Source organism: Quercus robur, chromosome 3, assembly GCF_932294415.1.
Source record: "Quercus robur chromosome 3, dhQueRobu3.1, whole genome shotgun sequence".
Lineage (NCBI taxonomy): Eukaryota > Viridiplantae > Streptophyta > Magnoliopsida > Fagales > Fagaceae > Quercus > Quercus robur.
Window position 1 is genome coordinate 9,194,347 of NC_065536.1, and position 25,234 is coordinate 9,219,580.

General features: G+C 35.1%; 1 protein-coding gene across 5 annotated transcripts in view; it reads right to left on the reverse strand.

Moving 5' to 3' along the window:
* Positions 1 to 275: 275 nt before the first annotated feature.
* The window catches only part of LOC126716960 (uncharacterized), a 153,720-nt gene continuing 128,761 nt past the window's right edge, over positions 276 to 25,234 (reverse strand). For 2 of the 5 annotated variants that reach the window (XM_050418033.1, XM_050418032.1), the window contains exons 3-10: positions 5,350 to 5,458; positions 4,163 to 4,414; positions 3,976 to 4,088; positions 3,553 to 3,617; positions 2,533 to 2,780; positions 2,286 to 2,454; positions 1,186 to 1,226; positions 276 to 1,096 (exon numbers count right to left, since the gene is read on the reverse strand). In XM_050418033.1, the coding sequence (XP_050273990.1) occupies positions 969 to 1,096; positions 1,186 to 1,226; positions 2,286 to 2,454; positions 2,533 to 2,780; positions 3,553 to 3,617; positions 3,976 to 4,088; positions 4,163 to 4,414; positions 5,350 to 5,458 (1,125 nt within the window). In that variant the 3' untranslated portion in view covers positions 276 to 968. Of the gene's footprint in view, positions 1,097 to 1,185; positions 1,227 to 2,285; positions 2,455 to 2,532; positions 2,781 to 3,552; positions 3,618 to 3,975; positions 4,089 to 4,162; positions 4,415 to 5,349; positions 5,459 to 5,538; positions 5,659 to 6,558; positions 6,752 to 25,234 lie in introns of those variants that run through there. The other 3 variants (XM_050418034.1, XM_050418030.1, XM_050418031.1) reach the window with 3 other exon arrangements.

Below are 25,234 nucleotides of genomic sequence, written 5' to 3' on the forward strand. Positions count from 1 at the left end.
AGGGCGTAAGACATCCTGTCACGTAAGCATTGTTAAGGGATCAAGTTAACATGAATATGAAAGAGTCAAGGACACGATCCTAGGAGAGAGAGAAGGCAAGAAAATATCTTGGACTGGATAGGGCAGCCAGGAGATGAGAGCACCCACCTATAAATTTTATCGACTTTTAATCAACAAAATCAATGATCCAACTCATATAATCACATTACCTGAAATGGGAAAAAGGCTAATCTTTAATCAGTTCTAGATTATGTTACCTATGGTACATGAAATCATCAGCTCAAGTGAATACTACTATTACATCTGTTGTAGGTCTTTATACATCCTTAAACCATCATAGCCTTTATGTTTGGGAGAAAAAACCCTTTATGCTTGACAGATAGAAAGTAAAAGCTAGCTATTACAGTGGAAAAAGGTTCCTGTCTTTGATGGGAAAACCAAATCAAGTAAAAGATAACATGCAGTAGGAATCAGGCTCAACGCTAAGATTCACTTCAAATTATAACAAGAAACAACAGCACCATATAACTGCAGCATGATCGTGACTGAGCCACCCACAAGTCAATTTGGTAAAGTATATTTAGTACTCTGAAACCTTCCAAAATGCTTTTCATTAAAACGCCAACAAAAGGAAGTGATATTACCCTCATACGTTACTGGCGGGTCAATTGTCATCTTTCTAGATGTATATTAACATTGTGGACCTTCAGTATTTTACTCCAAATACCCTGATGGATATGGTTATATTCAACAGTGACACAACACTACAAACCATTCCAAGGCAGCACATATTCAATTACCTTTTCAAATGCTGGAGGATCTACCTTGTATCGGATTACGTAGTGTACAAGGCTGAGTGGATAACAAGTATATAAGGGGAGAAGCTAACCAAAACTTTACTTTGATTAAAAATCTCATTGGAAGAGACATTTACAACAGAGAAAGAGAACAAGCAGCATCCATCATGGCTAATGTTCTTCATAGTATGGTGGTGTGGACTGAACACACAGTTCATCCTCATCCCCATCATCATCATCATCATCATCTTCATCTGCATCCACCCAGTTACTAGGATGACGTTGTGAAACTGGCCCATCTGAAAGAAACAAATTGTAAATGTATTAGTCATGCCAGGAGCAGAAACATATGTAAGACTAATCAAATTTTACTAGGTCTCTTACTAACCTCGGGCTTCTTCTGCACGATCCTTTTCCATAGGATGAAAGCTAATTTAAAGGTCAAGAGAATGCAATTACAATCAATGGTCAGTATGTATCAGAACAAATGGAAGAAAGTTGTTCTAAATAAGTCAGGATCTAGGGTATGGTGAAGTCAGCAGTTGCTTTGGTTGACAAGAGCTATTATGCTACATTGCAACCTTTTTCTGATCCTGAACCACATTGCCAATAGAGCTCAAGAGACAGACTTTACTACTGACTATTACAGCAATACACAGTTTCAGCGTTCAGCTATGACTTTTTTCCTGAATGATACAGCACCAAGTAAAATATGAGTCCAAGGTATAATATAATCCTGACTATATATTGGAAACAAATGGTCCTTATTATTGAAACATTATTATTCTTTAACATAAAATAAGGTGGACAACAATAGAAGTCTTCTGATGCCTTTTCTAGAACTTGCTTTACTCAAACACCAAACAATGACTGTGTTAGAGAGAGAATTCAACTTACATATCTTAACTGCTAGCAGTCCACACATAAATCCAGGCATGAAGTTAATGCAATAATGACTAAATTTTTCTACTAGAAACTACATCTAGATTTTAAGTGGCTTCCTCTGAGATATAAACCCCATTGTGTTCAATGCCAAAGGCAGAAATGTATCATGGACTTTCCTCCAGTGTTGAAGATATCATTCCAGAGAAAGATCCTTACAGTTCAAACTTAGAGGCACATGCCTCATGAGCAGCAGAATCCAAACTTAGGTTGCACATGAAGTGCAACTCCATGAATTTAAGTTCATCTTAAGTTTGATGCCCTGTCCATGGAAAGTTGGAAACTAAGAAAAGTGAATTAAAGGTTTGCAATGAAATTTTTTCCTCATTATCTGTAACCAATTATCTTATTTAGTATGAAAATAATTTGTAAAGCAATGACTAGGGAGTAGGGAGAACTCAGAAAATGCATGGGATGAGCACAGAAGTGTGTGCAAACACACACAAACACAGCCAGAGGATTGCTGCTAATTGAAAGCAATGATAAGTCTGAAGATTTGACACAAAAACTTGAATTGATGACATACTGAAGCAAACAGTAGGATACATATTAGGATCTGCAGGCTCATTTTCTCTAGCGGATGTAGTTTTTGAAATTTGCATTGTGCTAATTCTTTGCATCTCCCTCTGCTGATTAGCATTCAAATTTGTTTCCCCTTGAACCTGCCTTTCTTCAGTACCAATACCACTGCCACTACCACTTTTTGCTGCGCTTCCTGCACATTGGAGTCATCAAGAGTTTGAATGCACAACATATTCTCTAGTCATCATTAAAAATTTTTACGAATAGTTACCAGAAAGGTCGGACCAAATTCTGGTGTGATCAGATGGATGCTCAGAAACATTTGGTATACACCTATCATGTTGAGCTTGGGATGCCCCATGCTCGTCCTGGCCATGTGTTGAGGTAGCTTCTTGTGGAGGTTCTGAGGGATTCCCTTCATGGAGCTGCGATATAAGCATGCTTGCAAGTACAAGTGTAGAATCAAAAGTTGAGCTGGACCCATCATCTAACCCAAATTTTGGTGCCATGAGAATAGGCCTGCTTCCCAGACACATGTTTTTTAAGATGACAGTCAGATTTTAATAACACAATACTTGCATTCAAAATGCTAAGCAAGACAGACAAAATCCGTTACGTTTTAGAGTAAAAGTTTCTATTGGTTGCCCAACAAACCATCAAGAAAACTAATTGATTGATCCTAAGATTTGTAGTATCAGTGTCAATTCATTTGTGTCTTGCTGATCATCCAATTAAAGATGATTAATAGAATAATAGAATAAGATATGGGCAGCCAGATGATCACTTAATAAAAGCATGGACACATCGACATGCATTGGAGGTCAAACATATGGATTCCTACATAGATGATGCAACTTCAGTTTCAATTCTTTTAATGATTTACATATCACCAATATTTGTACAAACTCCAATGACTGTTCTCACCTTGAATTTTGACTGTATGCATCAAACCTAGGGAGCTATATATTCTATCAAAACTCATTGTTACTATGTGGGTTTCATCATTTGTGATGACTTACATGGTTGATTTATATAAACTTTCAAGTATCCCAACCACACCAAGTGGCATTGTGGGGACCCAGTTGCAAAGAGATCTACTAGTGTTGTGATTTGTCATTAATGCCAATATTTATCAATGGTAAGCCCACACAATACCATGTCTGCAGGCTGAAGCTAGCATTTGACGTTGAAGTTTATCAAATGAGAAACTCTTTTGTGAGGGAGGAGGAAAAGAGGCAAGCAAAGGGAAAATAGATACATCATACATGGAATGGGATAAGATATATCTTACTCTCCGGCCTTTTCAAAATACAATTGAATGTCAACTTCACAGCCTTCGCAAAAAGAAAGAAAGGCCTGAAATTTGATGATAACCAAAGAATATTGTGTCAAATGATAAACACAAACAAAAGGAGTAATACATTGTTCAACAATATCCTAGCCAAAATTGAAAAATTAAAAATTAAACAAAAAGACTTCACTTACCAAAAAAACAAATAAAAGTCATAAATGAACTATTTAGCCAACAAAGTTGACACTTATACCAGAAAGTGTCATATATTAAAACTAGTTATATAGTATAATGACAGAGATTAGGTGAAATTTATCTCTAAGTAAATGTTTCATCAATAGGGCGAAGGCTTTGCCAGGTCAATTATGACTCAAATGCAATTGAAGTTCAGAAAAATTAGGTACCAAGGCTTGGATTCAATACCTTCAATTCTTTCAGACCAAATGTCACATCTACTGGGTCTCCAGTGTGAGTATACTGCAGAAACTCTTCTGTAGGATCTATCCATAGTTGAGTGTGCAGTGATGAATCATTCTCTACAATTGAAAAGAGCAGCATTAGTATCTTGTTTATGAAAAATTCAGGGTAGAAAGACTAATATGACAATTACCTTTGGTTGGATCTATATAACTTCTAAGTTCAACAGCTTTTCCTCCTATTTCATTTGCAGCATCAGAAGGTAAGGAGGTCTGTTCTGTTGCAATGATAGTAATCTCCTGAAGAGAGGACTGAAAATTAACAAGCAATCTATTGAGATCACGAGGCCTCACTACAAAGTTACTTGGGAATTTTGTCCTATCAAGAGATAAATGTTGTATATCGGGTTCAACATTGCAAGTAATCCAATAGGTTTTCCTCATGCCTGCAAAATGTACAGTATGAAATTATTTCAAATCAATGCTTGAATCAAATAACCCACTAAGAAGATTGCATAATAAGAAATTTGCATGGTACAGTTATCTAGTAACATATCCATAGCACAAGAGATCATAAATCTAGAGCTTTCAAAAAGTTAGCCTAAAATCCAAATTTAGATTAGTCTTATCGAAATGAGAATAACTCATTCAAAAGCTACATGTTAAATCACTTGTGTAGGATCAACGTTTATTGGAGGTAGCCATTGGAGATCAGGCCAAATACCTCTATGGTATATTATTATCCACCTACCTACATCACACATATATTTAACTTGTCTGGACTGAATGATCATCATGGGCTCACAGCCTTAGCAATAATTTTGGATTTCTTCAAAATACCATTTGGCCAACTTATATATACTCCTTTTGTGATGTACGTTACAAAACAAGGAAGGGGATTTCTCTACATTTTCCTTTCCCCTATGGAAGAATATTGTTTTCAGTCTCAAACAACATTTAATATGAGCCCATTTTTTTCTGCAAACTAAATAAGACCTTTTGAATGTAGAATATTTCAATAGATTAGAAGACATAAGATGGTACATTCAGCGACTCTATTTCTAATGTATTACAGTCATTCTAGTGAATGTGTTGGATACTTATCTCACAATAAATTTTTATTCCCAAAGGATACCTGTAGAACACCATAAGATTATTTCATTCCTAATCTTTCCCTGATTGCATTGCACATGGTAGAAATAAAACATTTTCCTTATCAAATAAAATAATATTCCAGAAATTATGACAATGACCACTATCATCGATGTTTAAGCACCAATCAATCTCGCCATTCTATCCCCATCTATTGGGTCTGCATCACCCTATCCCTAATAAGTCCATAGGATAGGCAAAACACAAGATATGTGAGAAAGTACTTTACCACTATAGCATTCTAACGCCCATTGCACTTTTGATGCATCAGGATCAGGCAACTTCACACTCAAATTATCAATACTTGCAATAGGTGTCCTAAGAAGAGAACAAATGGCCTGAAGATGCCAAGTCAGCAAGACTGATAAGTTGAAAAATCCCATTACAATAACTAACATGGTTAAAGAAACCACCTTACCTTCAAAAGCACACTGCATTGGACTTGGTTACCAGAAACTGTATAGACATCAAAGAAATCAGGCTTAAATGTAATGGACTGATAAGCTGACCGCGATGAATTGAGAGTGTGAAAAGCGAGCTGCAGGCAGAAAATCGTAACTAAACAAATCAACTTAATTACTTAACACATGAATACACGATATGGTACTTACAAATTATTAACTCATTTGTTACCCATCCTTATTTGCAGTCTATTCCATATGGGTTGAAGAAAACCAAAAGGGTAGTCCTAATTCAGCTAAAGTTTGATATAGTTGATGGAGATATTTTAGAAGAAAATTGAACAAAACAAAACAAAAATTTCTAACCTTTTCTCTTAACTTAAACTTCATAAAACAAAAACCTCAAGCCCTCCATTCAGTAGCGAAATAATACTACATAACATGTTTAAAGAAAATATCTTGAATTTTCAGAAACCAAAAAAAAAAAAATTAAGTCTAGGCTTCAGAGCTTTAATTCTTTTGAATATCTTTCTTTTCCTCCAATTTCTTGCCAACCAAACAGAGCTCCACTTGGGAATTTCTCACTCATCCAGCATAATTCATATAAATCAAGCCAAACATAACTCCGCACACCCAATTCCAAAACTAATTAAATATTATTCTACGAAAGCCTATTTATGCCCTTTACTTTTCCTTCATTTTCATACCTTCCAAACACAGCTCCCCCACTCACTGATTTTCTCACCCATCAAAGCATGATTCATATAAATCAAACCAAACACAAACTCCTCAGACCCAATTACATAAATAACATATAATTTCGATATACACCCCATTTATACGCTCTTCTAAAACCCTAATTAAAATACACCAAATCCCTAATAACGAGTTACCAAACCAACATGAACACAGAGTAAACTATATGAGCCATTAAATAAAAAGTATAAATAAGCTCATAATTATTAAAACAAACTAAAATTGGATTAGATTTAAACAAATTAATTCTAATTTTAGTTATTTATTCATATATAATATACCTGAGAAGGAGAGGCTTGAATTGCAAGCTCGTTGCCTACACGTGCGAGGCACGTGATGCACCGAGCAAAGGTCTTGATTGCATTCCCGCTCAGACTCAGATCCATTTTCGTGTCTCTCTCTCTGAACTCTGAAGTGAGAGAGAGAAGGCGCGCTTTGGCGGGAAGGGAGAAATGAATTTGTAGTGGGCTTGAATTGCGGCCGTCTACGTGGACTTTTATTCACAACTTTTTTGCCATTGTTCCAACTTCCAAGTCCCCACTGTGAGTGGTAGAGTAAGAAATTTAGATATGACAAAACGGGTTAGAATTTATTGATCGGACCGAAAGTACTTGGCCTTAACTTGAATTTTTCAATCTGAAACAAAAACGGGTTGACCTGTGACCTAATTCGATTTTTTCACAAGTCAATCCAACCCGACTTGAATAACCCGTGACTTGACCCACTAAAAAAATATACTAAAAAATATTTAGACTATGTTCTGGATGCTAGGTGCATAAAGCACAAAGCAGGTTAGGCTAGAGCCAATAGATCACATATTCACAGACAACCCATTTATTAAAAAAAAAAAAATTCTACCAATTCTCACTCGATTTGACTAGACACCAACTACACTAACACTACTAACACAGTACACATGTACACTATTTTATGAGTTATTGAGTTAAGACTTAGGGTCCATTTGGAAACAGCTTATTTAGTTGAAACTGAAAACTTTTTGCTAAAAGTATTGTAGATAAAGTTAAAAGTTAGCTAAAATATTACAGTGAAACCCATGAATAATACCAAAAAATGCAATAGAGCTCATGAATAGTAGCAAAAATAAACTAAATAGTAAAATAAGCTACCCAATATAAGTTATCCCAAACACAACCTTAAGACAAAACTTAAGTTTATTTGGTTTTTGAGAATTTGACAAAACTAAAAAAATATGTGACAAAACAAAACTGTGTGCTCTTGTAGCTGTTAAGCTATAGTCCACAAACCACTAATTAGCAAACCTTAAGAATGATATTATTAGTGGTGTAAACTTAAAATATATACTTTTTGGTGCATCTTAAGATCTATCTCTTTTTGAAGTTGTAAATTTGTAATTACATGTATTTTGGCAATGAGTTATTAACATAAAAGACTTTTTCCATCATGAATTTATGACTATAAAGAAATTTTTTTTTTTTGATACAAGATAAAATTATACTTTAACCTAATTTAAGTGTATATATGTGTGAAGCTCCCTCCTAGAGACTTGAACCTCGGCCTTTGCCCCCCACACCCCATAAGCACTGATACTAAGTTATGCTCAAAACTGTCAGAATTGGAAGAATATTAACAAGTGGCATTAAATGTAATTCATTTCTTTAATTGATTTTATTCATTCTCTCTAAAAAGGTTGCCATTGATTTGTTTTTGTAAAAAAAAAAAAAAGTTCGTTTTAAAAATACAGGTCAACCAGACCCGACCTGACCCACAACCTGATTGACCTGACCCGAACCCGACCTGACCCACCTGTTTTGCCATGTCTAGTAGGAATGATAGATCTATTTGACAACCCACTCAATCTGCCCCGTCGTTGGAAGCTCTAGAATTTGTGAAATAATTTGTGATACTAGATTTTTTGTGATCACAAATTATTTCAAAAATTGAGTGGGCCAGTTGAGACAAGAATTTGTGAAATAATTTGTGATCCTAGATTTTTTTTAAGAAAAAAAAAGGTATGAGTAATAGAAACGCAAATCCATTTTAGTATGATAAGTTTCTAAATCACAAATCCATTTTAGTATAGTAAGTTTCTAACTCATACCAAATTTTGATTCGACCTAACCAAGTTAAATAAGTTTCTCTATATTGGTTGCTAGTCATTTTTATTTACAACTAAAGAAGAAGTACCTTTCCAAAATTGAAGAAGTACATTTTATTTTATCTAAAAATTGAAGAGTACCATTTATTCTTGTCATGCTCTATTGAACCAAATCAACCTAGCATTTTAGTTTAGTTTGGTTTGTTCGGTCTATTGCGGTTCACTTTGGTCCATTTGGTCTAGTTTGGACCACTTCGGTCCATTTTCATTGCGGTACACTTTGGTCCATTTCAGTACAGTTTGATACACTTCGGTCCATTTGGTCTACTTCAGTCCAGTTTGGTCCATTCATTTCAATTTGGTCCAATTCGATCCATTCATTCCATTTTGGTCCATTTGGTCTAATAAAGTCCATTTCAGTTCATTCATTTACTTTGGTCCTCTCCGGTCTAGTTGAGATCACTTTAGTCCATTCAATTCACTTCGATGATGCTTTGAGAGGAGAGGTTTATGTAGAAAGAGAAACAACTTAATTGACAATTATGTCACATATTCTCAATGTAGTGTTGGTAGATTGTTGATAAAATTACATTCTAATTATGTTATTAAAGTATTGTATTTAAATATATATATATATATATATATATAAAATTGGTGAATTTACTTATATCTGCTTCCTTTTCAGGTCATTTAAAATGTATAAAGGATGAACCGTTTGTAAGGAGCACTAGAAAAAAAAAATTCTAACCACTCATTACTTTGTTTACAAAATATATTGCCTTATAAAATAATAAAATGTAAAATGCATTATCTTTCCTTAAAAAAAATACTAAATTTAAAACACTTTCAAATAACAAATATAGATTGCTTAATTTAGAAAATATAAGGGTAAATTATATAGTTGGTCCTTATCTTTTACACTATATGTCAATTAAGTCCCTGTCCTTTCAATTGTATCAATTTGATCCCTGATCTTTCAATCTCAACCGTGTATTACTATTGCACCAGATGCAATACCCTAGGGGTTCGTTTGGTACACTGAATGTGGATTACAACAGAAATGATAGTCTTTATTATCGGGAATAAAATGTGCTGTAATGGAATAAACCTATTCATTAGTTTGGTTGTAAGTTGTAACATTAGAATAAACCTTATGATTTATTTTAGGAAATATCTCATTCACACAATTATATTTCCTAGAAAATAATATATTTTAAATTTTAGAGAGATGAGTTATTTTTCGATATTTTTTATTTCCATAATTGTTAGGTGGATATGGAAGGTTTATTTATTTGGAAATATATTAATGTTAGAAATTATTACATCTACTAAAAAATAACTATTACAACTCTTTTAGAAAGGAATAGTTATTCCTCATTTTAGAGAATAACTATTCATTCCCTGTAATAAAAATATAACCAAACTATTGAATAGCTGTTACATTACAGTCTTTATTATAGTTTACCAAACGTGTTTTAGGTATTGCACATGTCAATTCCTATTCCAACTACCACAACACAATCCACGTGTTTGCATTTGGTTCAATTCCAATCTTGAATTCTTTGACGTTTCAGTTCCCCAATTGCATTCCCTACTTAATGATGAATGATGATGATGATAAGGGATCCGGATCCTCTCCATTTCCCTTTGAAATGGAGAGGGTCTAGTTCACGGTAGGGATGATTTTGAAAAATATCAATGATCTAAAACGTGCCATGTCATTTAAAATGTTAAAAGCTTAACTCAACAAATTCAAACTTTGGTTAAACCAAGGTTAACTCAGCATATTCTTTTCTCTCACCAACCCATCTGTTCAAACTCTCATCAGTCATCTTCAAGGATTTTCTTTCTCCATCCCACAGTCCTTACCGTCGCCGGTGCCACCAACCATCGTGCTATTCTTTTCTCTCACCAACCCATCTGAAATTTCAAAATTCAAACTCTCATCTCCAAGGATTTTCTCTCTCCATCCCACAGTCCTCACCGTCGCCGGTGCCACCAGCCATCGTGCTATTCTTTACTCTCACCAGCCCATCTGAAATTTCAAAGTTCAAACTCTTATCTCCAAGGATTTTCTCTCTCCATCCCATGGTCCTCACCGTCGCCAGTGCCACCAGCCATCGTGCTATTCTTTTCTCTCACCAACCCATCTGAAATTTCAAAGTTCAAACTCTCATCTCCAAGGATTTTCTCTACCCATCCCATGGCCCTCACCATTGCCGGTGCCACTAGCCATCATGCCAAACCACCGTTGTTGCACGGGCTATGTCTCACACCAACCTAGCATCTTCGGAAAGTGCCGCCCACCTACAGGCATAGGCACTACCTAGTAAGTTTTCTCTCTCTACCTAGTTTTATCCACCAGAAGTTGCTTTGTGATAGTGCTTTCTTGGGGTTTTTGATTTTCTCGAGGTTTTTGATTTTCTTTTGAACTGGGATTAGTTTTTTCTCTCTCTAATGCATGTTCTAATAGTTGTAAATTTTTATCATTTGTGACTAATTGATTATAATCGTTTTAATGTTTTAGGCTTTTTTATGAGAAAAAGGTAAGCAAAATTTTATTAAAAGAGAAGGCGAACTACAAAAACTTAACAATAGCATATATTAAAGCTGCAAACTCTAAAATTTTGGTATATGGGTTTATAATGAATGGTGGGCACAATAGTTTTTTTTTTTTCTCTACCAATGGTATGATTTGATTATGTACAGGTCATGGGCAAAATGGGTTTTTTTTTGTTAGTGAGGGTTGTTGCCATTTGATTTTGAGCCAATTTAAGATTGAATGGATTTTGTGATTGTGCCTTTTATATTATGTTTGGATGTAATTGAGCTTGAAATTATTGTGTAGGGGGTTGTTAGGCTTGTTTTTGGCAATGAGAATTATGGTTCAAATGAAGATAGGTAAAGTTCGCTTTTATGTTCATGATATTTATAAATTTGAAGAAATTGAAAATGACCCAGATACGACTTTAGTCTTTTTCTGTCATAACTACTTCTAGACACACTTTGCATTAGAAGAACTTGTTTTTGACTTATCACTTAGACACACTTTGCATTCTCGTATTTGACTTTTTTTTTTTTAATAAAATTGTTATCCTGTGTTGTTTTCGGTCCTTCATTGGAGTTAGGAGAGAGATCATTACTGTAATGTGTCTGAACTTGGAAGAAGTTAGGCATTTGAAAGTAATGTATCATCTCATTGGAATAGGTGGTTAATGTAAAAATACATTGGTTTTGTTAGGAATTTTTGAGGAATATGCATTTAGCTGGTTTATGCAGCTGGTAGCCTGTTTTGTACTGTATTGTTTTCTCAAAGCAATTTAGTTGCCACCTTTTGCCTCTCTTGCAACTACATTTCTTATGTCCTGAATATTCTGAAGCGTTCTTTGCTTCATTTCTTATTGCCATGTATCACTGTTTTATTTTTCTGGAGAAGAATTTGCCTTTTGTAATCAATCTTCTGTTGAGAACCCTTTTCTGGTTGGTATTTGAACTTTGAAGCTCTTGTAGGTTTCATTGATCCTAATTATCAGTAATTTGGAAGGGCCTTTGGAGCTATGATACATCCCAAAACTTTGATACCAAAAGAACTTACATAAAAAAGAAGCATCATACATTCATACCAAGAGATGGGGCAAGTTGTTTAACACGAGGCAAGTCGAACTGATCAAGCTAAGATTGAAAATTGTAGACTTTGGATGGAATGTATAATCAAGAAGCAAGAGGTGGAATGTATAGTCAAACAATAAGCACACCAATTGTATAAGTTTCATGTTATTATAATCAAAGTGTTTATTTGAATGGAATTCTTGTTATGTGATCAAAGTGTACATTTTAATAAAATTTGTTCATTTTTTTTATTAAATTCTCTTATTGTTTACACCGTTGGATTGAATTTTGATTGTAATGCCAAGTGTACATTTTAGGTGAGCAATGTAAAAGAAAGTGATTAACTGCTTTGCACGTGTACTTGCATTTTGGCCTTAAACTGCTTTGCACCTGTGTACTTGCCTTAGAAATTTAAATAGTGCTTTATTGCAAAATAGATTTCACTATACATTATATTCACTGATGGCAACTAGATTGCAATAAAACAAGATGGCAACTATGCAGAAAACACAAATAGTGCAGAAAACACAAACAGTGTAGAAAACACAAACAGTGCAGAAAATTACAAATATGTAGAAAACACAAAAGTGCAGAAAACACAAACAGTATTTATGCAGAAACCACAAACAGTAATTATGCAGAAACAATAATTATGCAGAAATTACAATCTATAGAATGTACAATCTGCCGAAACAGTAATTATGCAGAAAAACATAAAAATTCCTACAGCAACAAATAATTATGCAGAAATTAACACCATACAGAGATACATCAGACATGCAGATTACTATCAGTTGGTAATAAAAGGAAATTTATGGATCATCATAACTTCAATCTTAAAGTAAAAAAATTACAAAATTAGAACACTTGGTCACAAATGTGACTAAGTTTGAACATTTGAATGTGACCAAATGTGACTAAGTTTTGGACCATCAAAACTCCAGTCCTAAACTAGGAAAATTACAAAAAATCTCAACATGTGTCATAGATTATAAAACATGATCCTAAACTAGAAAAATAGCTTGACTTTATGAACCATCTCATTCCATTCACTTGTAACACTTCCTTGAGTCAAGGGACCTCCACTTGCAACACTTCCTTGAGTCAAGAGACCCCCAGCACCATTAATTTTGTCGTTGGAGCCTACAGCACTTGATATACTCTCTAAATGTGATGCTAATGCAACACTTGCTGATGAGCCTCCCTGATGTGATGCAGAACTTGTAGAAGCTGACTACAAAAAAACCAATTACACATTACACATATCACAAGCTTAGCATTAAAATTATGAAATCATGCATCTAAACTATTATTAATATCAAAGTAAAAAAAAAAAAAAAAAAATATATATATATATATATATATATATATTGTAAATATCTTTACCATTAAAAGTTGTGTAAAACTAGCAATATTTCCAGAAGAGATATCCTCAGTTTTCTTTTGTTCCATGACGTCATGTGCATATATTTCCTGTAAAAATTGTACTAGTTTAGCAATAATAATAGTATACTATATTAATATGTAAAAATAAAATAGAATGGTCAAAATAAGGATAATTTAAAAGATTACCTCCTGCACTTTTCTTTTCTTTGTTTGCTTCTTTGATGTCCCTTCCTCTGGTTTCGGCATATTTTCTATCCATGATTTCGTCCTACGCTTTTTATTACGATAAATCTCCCATTTCTTTATCCCTTTTGGTACAATCGTAATCGAAGCACATAATTGATCTTCTTTGTCTGCAAAATCAGTGGAAGGCCTAATGATGTCTTCTTCTACATTAGCTTTGCAATTCCTAAGGTCATAAAGTTTTTTTTTTTTTTTTTAAATCTGCAATTGCTAAGCTTAGAATATTATGGCCTTCTTTAGTTTCACATGCCTCATTCACCAATTGAATATATTTTGGACATAAATCTTGATACTGATCTACATATTCTAGTTGAGTATTCGGCTAAATGTTATGTGTTGTGCAATTTTTTCCGCTTCCATCTTTTACATCTCTTCTCCACCTTTTCATGATATATCTGTTAGGAATCAACTTGATATCCAATACATCAAGAACTTTCAAACCATGCCTACATAAAATACCAAATGACTCAAACTTTTTGCAACTACAAGATAGAGTCTCATCTAATGGATTCCACATGACTTCATATTTTCCATATTGATTGAAAACTCCAACCACATAACTATGTGTTTGACTCACATTGCGTTCTAGGATGGAAAGTACCATTACCTCTTCAACTTTTGTCTGAAATAAATCAAACAACGTAAGCATGTACACTGTTTTTACTTGGTTAAGCATAGGAGAGCTTTTAAGCTTCAATCTTGGAAATTTATGTCTAGAGTTGTATTCTGCTTCTAACTCCTTATCCCGCTTTTGATTGACAACTCTTTCAAAATGAATGAAAAACTCTACTATATTGAGATCAGTACGCAAGCAATACTTCAAGTCAGCATTAAAACTCTCACTAAGCTGGGTTGTCTTCATTCCTGCAATGAAAGTTCTCTTAACATATACTTGGGCCCATTTTTCCTTCAATTTAAATAGATCAATTAGCCATTTATTTTCATGAACATCGTACTTATCTAGCATTTCAAGTTGAAAGAAACTCGTCTTCACTGTCATACTCATAGATACATGCTAAGAAATCAGCATTAAATTGAGACTCATTTTTTGAGTAAATGACCCAAGTGTTTCTCAGCATTCTGCCACATATGCCAACTACACAATGCATGATATGTATTAGGCATGACTACTTTTATTGCAGCTGACATTGCTGCATCTTGATTTGTGAAAATAGTGATTGGCTTCTTTTCAGACATTGCTTCTACAAAGGTCTCAAATAACCATACAAAAGATTCAATCGTTTCATCATATAAAAGTGCACCTCCAAATACAATAGTTTCTCTATGGTGATTGAGACCAAAAAATACTCCAAGTGGCCTTGCATCTCTATTTGTACTATATGTTGTATCAAACGTTATTACATCACCGAAGTAGCTATAGTCAATGATCATTCTTGCATCGGCCCAAAAGATATTAGTAATCAACTCTTCACAGTCCAATTGAGTAGCAAAATAATATGAAGGATTTTCCTTAAGTTGATGACTGAAATATCTTCCCAAGCTAGCAGCTCCCCCATGCTTCATGTCTCTGTGTCGCTTAGTGCGTAAATAGTTTTTATGATCTTGCTTGGCAAAACCAAGATTATTATATCTACCAACTTGCTTACTAAGAAGCTCATAAGATTGCTTTAATCTTAATCGCGATTCACGTGCCAAATCAATTTCAATAGCATGAGTTGCAGTCACTTTCCGTTGTGATGGCATCATGTGCACAGTTGATGGAAGGTGGAGATAGTGGTTATGCTCAGCAATAAATTCACTCACCACATATTTTTTACTATCTCGATTAAGTACAATAATCAAACGTGCTTCACAACCACATCTTGTTTTTGCTTGTGGATTCTTAATATTCTGATCTCTCTTGTCTTTGCCTTGAACTCCCTCCTTCGCGCACACAAATCTCCTTGAAGTAACCACTCCAGTCTTTTTACATTTATTTACATACTCTTTTCTAATACTAAAACCAGCCTTTGTGCCATATTCATTATAAAAATCATATGCAATCTCATCCGCTTCAAACTCCATCCCTTTAAATGGGGTAGATTCCATGGGCACATTAGAAGGAACATGTATTCCCATCATTATCCCTGGAAAAAATTGATCATAAATTTATTATAACTTTCATCTATCATTTGTTTTCAAAACAGAGATGATGTAAAAAAAATGAGACAAAGTAAAAATGAAAGAGTAGCCAAAGTAAAAATTGTAAGAAACAAACGACCAAGCAGATCAGGGACCATTGCAAAATGAAAGAGTAGTAGAGTTACGGCAACTACTAATCCAACTAAAATTGCAAGAAACAAAAGACATAGCCAAGTCTTGAATGTTAGCAATCAAATGGGAAATAGACCAGGCAGAACAGGGACCATTGGTGTGGATAGATCAAGCAATCAAATATGCCATATACTAATAAAGATTCAATCTTTATCTCAAAAAAAAAAAAAAGATTCAATCTTTATCTCAAAAAAATAAAAAAGATACTCCAAGAATCATCTAGCCATTATAAAGATTCAATCTTTATCTCAAAAAATTAAAAATAAAAGTTCAAATAGACTCCAACTTGCATCCAGCCATCAAAACAACAATATAAACTCACCAAGACAACAATATAAATGCAGAAAAATGAGATAGACTCCAAGAATCATCCAGCCATTATAAAGATTCAATCTTTATTTCAAAAAATTAAAAATAAAATTTCAGATAGACTCTAACTTGCATCCAGCCACCAAAACAACAATATAAACTCACTAAGACAACAATATAAATGCAGAAAAATGATCAAACATCAAATAAGATAAGCATTAACAAGTTTATGGATATACCTCTGTTTTGGCAAGATAAAACAGAGATGCTCTGAAGCTGAACTTGTTCTCTGAACTTATGTGAAGCTTTTTTTTTTTTTGGTTAAAATCTGTGAAGCTTTGAATGTGCAACCTCTGTCTCACTTTTCCCTCCTAAAAGATCTTTTCTATTTTCCAGTAGAACTTACACTGATAGCCTTTGTTTCACTTTTCCCTCTAAAAGGATTTTTTTTTGTTTGTTTTGTTTTGTTTTTTGTTTTCTAGTACTATTTGTCCGGTTGAGTGAAACAACCCTCTAGTTCAAGTGTTGAACCCCAGTTAAGTGTGTTTTAACATTTTAAATGACATGGCACGTTTTTGACCATTGATATTTTTCAAAATCATCCCTACCGTGAGCTGGACCCTCTCCATTTCAAAGGGAATGGAGAGGATCCGGATCCAGTGATAAGGAGGCTCTTTGTCACATGCTGCCACGGTGATACCCAATCTTATTCCAAGATTCGTTAGGGGTTTTCAAAGTCTATGAGTAAATTGACAACTTGGGTTTTGCAGATTTTTTTTTTTTTGATGGTTATGCTTTGGATTGGGATGTTGAAATTCGATTAATAGTTGAATTAAAGAGTTGGGTTATCTCTAAAATTTCAATTTGTTTACTTCTGTTGGTTTGAAATTTCTGATCTCCAATGTAAAAAAAAAAAATTGGGTTTATTTATTTTTAATTTGACATGGCGGTATAGTTGACAATTGATGTGGCATAAAAAATTATTTTTTTATTACTCTATTTGACACATCAGGTTTTTCCATTCAAGATGATAACTGTAGGGACTTAATTGACCTGAAATTTAAAAATTAGGAACCAAATTGACGCAATTGAAAGGTTAGAGATTAAATTGACATATGGTGTAAAGAATAAGAACTAACTATGTAATTTACCCAAAATATAATATATTATATCAATTATATTAGAAAATAATCACATCATTTTAAGAAACGCTTGAGACTAATACTAATAAGTTTTAACAAGAAAAAAAATCGTCAAATTTTTCTGCACTGCAACTAGTTTAATATAATGACGTAGAAGTTCAATAAAAAAAAAATCGAAATTTGAATTCAATTATATTTTAACTTTCTGTCAAGTATCATTCTAATTGGATTTATGTACTCTAATTTTGTACCAAGTATCTCAATTGAAAGATATTTAAAACCCATTTAAAGCTACCTATATAGATTATATTTGACTTTTAGTCCAAATAAATTATTTCCAATCTATTAAAAGCTACTTCCAACCCATTTGAAACTAATCAATTTTTTCATACCAAAATCGATTAATTAGTGTCAACGACAAATTGTACTTTAGTCTAAAAAAATGGCTGTTGCTTTGGAAAATTGGAATAGATTTTTATAATAATTTATTTTAAAATATAATTAAAAATAAATTCATTGTATTAACAAAAATGAAAATTATGTCAAGAAGTTAAAACTATGTATATAAATTAATGACCAAACTATCTTTTTTTTCTTTAATAACTAACATGGGAGAAATCAATGATTCTAATAAATAAATAAAAAGGAGAAATCAATCATTAGCAATTTACATATTTCCCCTGACAAAATATTAATAATGAATTTCAATATTATTAAACTTTTTTTTGAGATAACAGTAATACTTAATAGAATACACATGAAAATAGTACTTATAATACAATATATGATTAGAGTACCACTACAAAAGGGTTTAACCTTTGTAGTAGTAGATTGGGGTTATAAGGACTGAAACTCTAACACATCCAACAAATGTGGGATAAACATCCCTATTTTTTTTTTTTTTTTGAGAGAACGATAATATTTATTAGAATACACACGAAAGTAGTATATAAAGTTTTTAAAATAGGATTATAGTACATTATATAATCAGAGTATTGCTACAAAAGGGCCTAATCTTTGTAGTAGTCAATATTATTATACTTAGGTATGAATTTTTAATATATATCTAATAGTGTTTATGTGCTAAAAAAAACTGTTTATTCTTAAGTATGTCTATATCCGTATGTTGGGTATTACAAGTTTAAGTGAAATTATCATTAAATTTTAATTTATCTTCATGATAACTCCCATAGTCCCATTCAAAATAATATGTAGTTTCTTGAAAGAAATTCAAAATTGGTAAAAAAAACAGGTTACAGAAGCCGTCTTGATGATCTCATGTGAACCACACAGATCACAATCATGAAAATAGAAGAAGAGTTAAATTTAGCAGAAAGAGATAATGGCAGAGTTTTCAGGGGAAACTATTGAAAGTTTGAAACACTTATCTCTAAAATGTATACTTAATTTAAAGTTTTTAGCATGGCAAAATTATGATGGCTGATATTAACGTCTCTCCTACGATATTAATGCTCTTGCCATGTTCATTCCGAATGATTGTGTTATTGCATTAATTTTTACAGGAAAACTTATTTATTTGTTAATAATTGACAAAAGTGTAAAATGTGGGTCTACCAACATTACTCGGGTTATGTAATATATTATAAATCCGGTTTAAAACACTAATAATACTATTTAATACTATTTTTGTGTGTATTCTAATAAGTATTACTGTTTACTCAAAAAAAAAAAAAAAAATTACCGTGTCGGAGGGTGTCTAGACTCTAGACCTCCATACAAAAAAGTGAGTCATCCAACTTGGGAAGAAAGACTAATAATTCTATGGCATTAGTGTTTTCTAATGTCAATGCACTTAGAGTAGAGCGAAGAATTTTTGCTTGGAGGGGCTAATGTAAAACTATCTTATTAATTCGTAATTCAAGAAAAACTCAAACCAGGACACACTATATACATACCTAAACGTCTTTGTTCATTATTTTTTTTTTTTAAAAAAATCAGGTTGGATTATAGATTAGCCCCAGTTAATTAATTAAATTACATAAATTGATTAATCATCCAAATTACATAATGATATTGTGGAGGTACAATCAAATTACTAGACTAAATTAAGTACAGCAGAAAATAAATTTGACTTGGCAATTTGATCACAATGGGGAAAATTTTTGCAGAAAAAAACTCCACCAGGTGAATTTCAAAATACCAACCTACAGTAGAACCTACTAAACCTATACTAGTATAGGTTCCAGTACCTAATTTGACTTGTTCTTGTAAAGACTTCTCCTTGCATGGATCCCAGAATGCAGGGACGAACCCATGATTTCAAGTTAGGGGGCTCGGAGTATAAACAAAAAAAATTTCAAATAGACATTAGTGGCAACTTCAAGATTATTTTTTTGGGATTAATATGAATAATAAATTATACAAAATTTAAAACAAAAGAGAACTTGAATATATTGACATCATCAAAAAAAAAAAAAAAAAAAAACTTGAAATACATAAAAAAAAAAAATTATAATTGCTTTCTATAATGATTCATATTTTGAAATTGTTGCATGATATATTTATTATCAATCCTACAAGTTACATCTCTTTAAATGTATACAACCAAGCAATCATTCATCTTTTTTTTTTTTTCTTTTTTTTTTTTTTTTTGATAGTCAAATCTCAAATATATTCATTAACTTGGACACTGATCCGATACAATTACATCTTTAAGCACTTGACATTCAATAATGGGTGAGGTATCCTTAACCCGAACTACACAATCAGAAATAAGTTTGGCATTTCTAGCCATAAGGTGAGTTGCAAAATTGCCTGTCCTACGAACATGGCTAACCCTCCAAGCATAGACATTATGCCTCCATTGCTTTGCTCCTTCTATTATCATCTGAATAGAATTTGGGGGGAGGGGGGGGCTGTTACCTGACAAGGCATTAGTCACCACCTGAGCATCCCCTTCAAGAATAACATGCTTGAGCTCGAGGTCCACTGCTAGTAACATTCCTTCCTCAAACGCTTTTGCTTCCACTTTCAATGCCTTCAATGGTAATCCCAGCTTCTTACTCATTGCTTCCATGATTTGGCCTCTTTCATTTTTTATTACAATACCAATACCACAGCTACCAGTCTCCTTGAACACCGCCCCATCCTCATTTACTTTGTACCACCCTTCGTATGGAGGAGTCCATCCCCTTATTCTTGGGGAAGCTATTTGTTTCAGGACTAAATTCTGTAAGCTGAATTCCTCCACCAGTGATTCAGCTTCATTCACAATTGCCTTTGCTAGCTTACATCTACCTTCAAACTTAGTGACATTTTTGTTTTTCCAAATGCACCAAGCTGTGGTGGCCAAAAGCTCCTAATTTAACCCTCTTCGGTCCTCCTAAAGCTTCCACACCACATCAATGAAGTCTTGTTGGGGATTTTGAAACTTGGGCAGGGATAGCTTTGTTTCCTTCCAAACAGACTCAGCCAACTAGCAATCCCAAAGAATGTGTCTCGATGATTTTGCACTCCCACACAACACACACTCATCCACCATGGTAACTCTTCGGAGTTTAAGGCAGTAATTTGTAGGTAGGATACTCTTGCAAGCCCTCCACATAAAGTGTCTTACCTTGCTTGGGCAATTTATCCTCCAAATAGACTTCCCAAATTCACTCATCTTCTTTGGGTTTAACTCCTCCCCCCCACTTGTGTTTCGTCTATCTTCCAGCAGCCAATTGTAAGCTATATGGTAAGCACTTCTCACAGTGAGTTTACCACTTTGAGTCCATGCCCAAACCAATGCATCATTTGGAAGATTGTGGTTGATTGGAATGCTCAAAATAGACTCAGCTTCATGAGGTAGGAAGTTGCTTTTCACTAAGTTTATATCCCAACCTCTTATTTCCCGATCTAGTAGGTTTGCCACCATATCACCTTCAAAATTTTGAGGCTGAGGGCTTACCACTTTGAAAGAGTTTAGGGTTGGAATCCATCTATCTGCCCATATTCTCATGCTTTTCCCATTCCCTATATTCCAACGCAAGCCTCAACCAAGGACCTCTCTCGCTGCCAACAGACTCCTCCACGTATATAATGGTTTCTTACCTAACTGCGCCTCTATGAAATTGCTCTCCTAGGTTTTGGGTGATCCACCACCCTTGTTTTGCAAGCAACGCTAAGTTAAAAGTCTTGAGATCTTTAAACCCCATCCTTCCATCAGCTTTTGGTTTGCACATCTTCTCCCATGCTCTACATGCTAACTTCCTTTCTTTGTTGCACTGTCCCTACCAAAAGTTACTCATCATAGAGTTCAGATCATTGCACAGGGAATCTGGGAGTTTGAAACAATTCATTGTATATGTTGGGGTAGCTTGGGCAACTGCCTTTATGAGGATTTTGTGGCCAGCAGTGGTTAACAACTTTCCCTTCCAACCCGCAATTTTTCAACCAACCTGGTCCATGATGCGATGGAAAGCTTTCTCTTTCCCCTTCCCCACCAATGGGGGCAGCCCCAAGTATCTCTTATGCCGGTGGATGATCTGGACCCCAAACATGTCTTTCACCACTTCTTTAATCTCCACCCTTGTGTTTTTAATGAAAAAGAGAAAGGTCTTCTCTTTATTAAGCTTCTGCCCTGACTCTCTTTCATAGTCCTTAAGAATTTTGGTGACTCTGAGTCCCTCCTCCGTCGATGCATTGTAGAAAACTATATAGTCATCCGTAAATAGCAGATGAGAAACCATTGGTGCTTGCCTAAACACTGATATACCATGAAGACTTCCCCCACTTTCGTCCCTACATAGCATGGCCGAGAGGCCCTCAGCACACAAGAGAAATAGGTATGGGGAAATTGGGTCCCTTTGCTTAAGTCCTCTCGTTGGAACAATTTTGCCCTTAGGTTCCCTATTTATTAGCACCGAGTATGAGATCGTGGTCACACACATCATCATCAGGGAGATCCACTTTTCTTGGAAACCCAATTTTTGCATCATCGCCTCTAAATATGCCCATTCTATGTGGTCATACGCCTTGCTCATGTCTAGCTTAATTGCCATTAGCCCCTTTTTTCCTTTCCTCCTTTGATTGATACAATGCATTATTACAAAGGCTATAAGGACATTGTCTGGGATTTGTCTCCTTGGTACAAATGCACTTTGAGCATCACTGATAACTTCTGGGGGGATTCCTTTCAACCTGTTAGCAAGCACTTTGGATACAATTTTATATATAAGGTTACATAAACTAATTGGCCGAAATTCCTTAATCTTTTGGGGGCATTTTACTTTGGGAATCAAACAAATATATGTATCATTGAGTCCATTGGGCATAATACCTGTTCTAAGAATATGGAGGACACAATTAACTACCTAAGGACCAACAACATCCCAATATCTTTGATAAAATATAGGGGACATACCCTCCGGGCCTGGAGACTTTGTAGGGTGCATTTGCTTAAGGGCTCGCCACACTTCCTCATTTCTGAATTCCCTAAGAAGGTCTTCTTTCATCGCTTCTGAGACCCTACTACCCACTGCACCTAGACTGGCCTCAAAATCTACTAGATAGTTTGTACCATATATCTCTGTAAAGTACTTCAGGATTATGTCTTCGACCTCTTCTTGGCCCTTTATCCACCTGCCTTCAGAGTCACAAAACCCTTCTATTCTGTTTTTCCTACATCTATTATTGGCCATAGTGTGAAAAAACTTTGTATTCCGGTCCCTACACTTAATCCACCCAGCCCTTGATCTCTGATTCCACATCATTTCTTCCCGAAGCATCACTTCATTTATTTCTTTTTTCAGTGCTTGTATTTCCTCCACTGATTCATGTAGCAAGTTCATTGATTCCAGTTGCTGTAACCAATTTTGTTTCTGCTTCAAGATTCTATTTACATTTTCAAACACTTTACGGTTCCAAGTCTGACAACTCTTTAATCTGTCCTAAATCTGTAGCTTTGGATTATAATTCAACGGGTCCTAAGCCTTTTCTATCACCTCTTTGCAGCCTTCCTCCCTAGTCCACATCGCTTCAAACATTAATCTTTTCCTTACTACATTTCTAGGCACCCTTTTTCTAAGAGACAGAGACAGGAGGCAATGGTTGGAAGCTGCCATCGCTCTATGATAAACCTTGGCCTTAGGGAACAGAGTCAACCATTCCTCATTAGCTACCATCCTATCCAACCTGACAAGGGTTCGTTGTCCCCCAATCCTACCATTACACCAAATAAATCGCTGCCCCACAAAACCCATATCAATAAGACCACATGTAGACAAACACTCTCTAAATCCTTCCATTTGCCTTGCATCCCTTTCCAACCATCCCATTTTTTCATTGGAGTGAATTACTTCATTGAAGTCCCCAAATACAACCCATGGCATGTCACACTACCTCTTTAAGGATTCAAGTAAATTCCAAGAAATATGTCTCATACCTGCATTAGGGTGTCCATAGGACCCCGTTTCCTGCCATGGCTGTGCTCCATTTCCTTCGCAAACCACCACATCAATGTGCATATTTAAGCAACTTTTAAAGCATACATCGACCCCTTCCCTCTGTAGCATAGCCAATCCACCACTTTTACCATCGCAGGGCATCATGATCACCTGAGTTAATTCGAGCTTTCTCTAAAGGCCTTTGATTTTGTTTTGATTTGCTTTGGTCTCCTATAGGAAAACCAAAATTGGATCACTTTCTTTCACCTCATCGGTGAGGGAACGAACCGCCAGAGATGATCCTAAGCCCCGGTAGTTCCACGCCAAGATGCTCATTGGGCTCGACGGTGTTGCCTTGCAGCAATCACCACACCACCATCCCTAATGTTTTCTTTCTTTGCATTTTCCTTGCCCTGAGTCACTCCCTTCTTGCATTTAGTCTCACTAGTGTTCTGATCTAATTCAATAAGTGGGGTTAGGCGATCTCTTTCCTCTGAAGTAGGCCTATCTCCTCTTTGGTTCCCTTGTCAAGGCCTGCCCGAGCCTTTCTCTTCAATGGCCACTCTTTGGGCCTAGTTTATCAGTAACCCAGCCCAACTCCATCTTATAGGACATGGCCATTGGGCCTTCACCACTCTCAACTGAATCCATGCCCACTTGACATTCGTGTGTGGGGATTTTTGGCACTAAAACAAATTCGAATTTCGGAATCTCCTTTTGTTGTGTCCCTATCTCCCACTGCATGCTTCCCCATTTCTCATTAATAGGCTGCTACCTTTCCAAGTCTTCTATTCCCAAAATAGCTAAAACTCCTTTTAGGTTTTCTCTAAGGTTGTTGACCATTCCATTTTCCTGATTATCCTCTGTGCTCATCTCTCTAACGTCTGATTTCTCTGTCTTACGCCCTAATGTACTTTCCTCGAGGCACTGCAAGTCAGTCTTTGTTTTGTCATGCACCACCACACCGCTCGTCGGGGTATGATCCTTCAACCCCTTTTCGGTGTCGTCATATGTCCTTTCTCTCATTTCTACACCCTCTTTCTTCTTAGCATGACTAGGTTCCCACCCTATTCTTCTTGCCGATTCCCCTCTTAGCCATGCACCATATTGGAGGTTTCCGGTCTCGTCAGACTTGTCATTCCTTGTGCTTTCCAGACAGTCTTTTAGGTCATGCTCTAACAACCCACATCTGTAGCAAAAATTTGAGAGCTGTTCGTATTTAAAGTGCTTGCTTCCCCCTCCTCAATATTGATCTTCTTTCCCCGAATTAGCTTTCGTGTGACATCTATTCTAACTCGTACTAGAAGACATTTCCCCCACTGTACCCTCGTATTTGCAACGTCTACATCAATAACCTCCCCAAGACTAGCACCAATAGCTCTCCCCGTTTCCCTTCTTCTATTTTTAAGGGGTAGGTTGTAGATTTAAACTCAGAATGGAGACCACTTAAGCACAATGTCCTTCGGGTCTTGTTCAATTTCGAATTCCTGAAGAAGCACTAGCTGTTTTTCATAATGCCATGGACTCATTT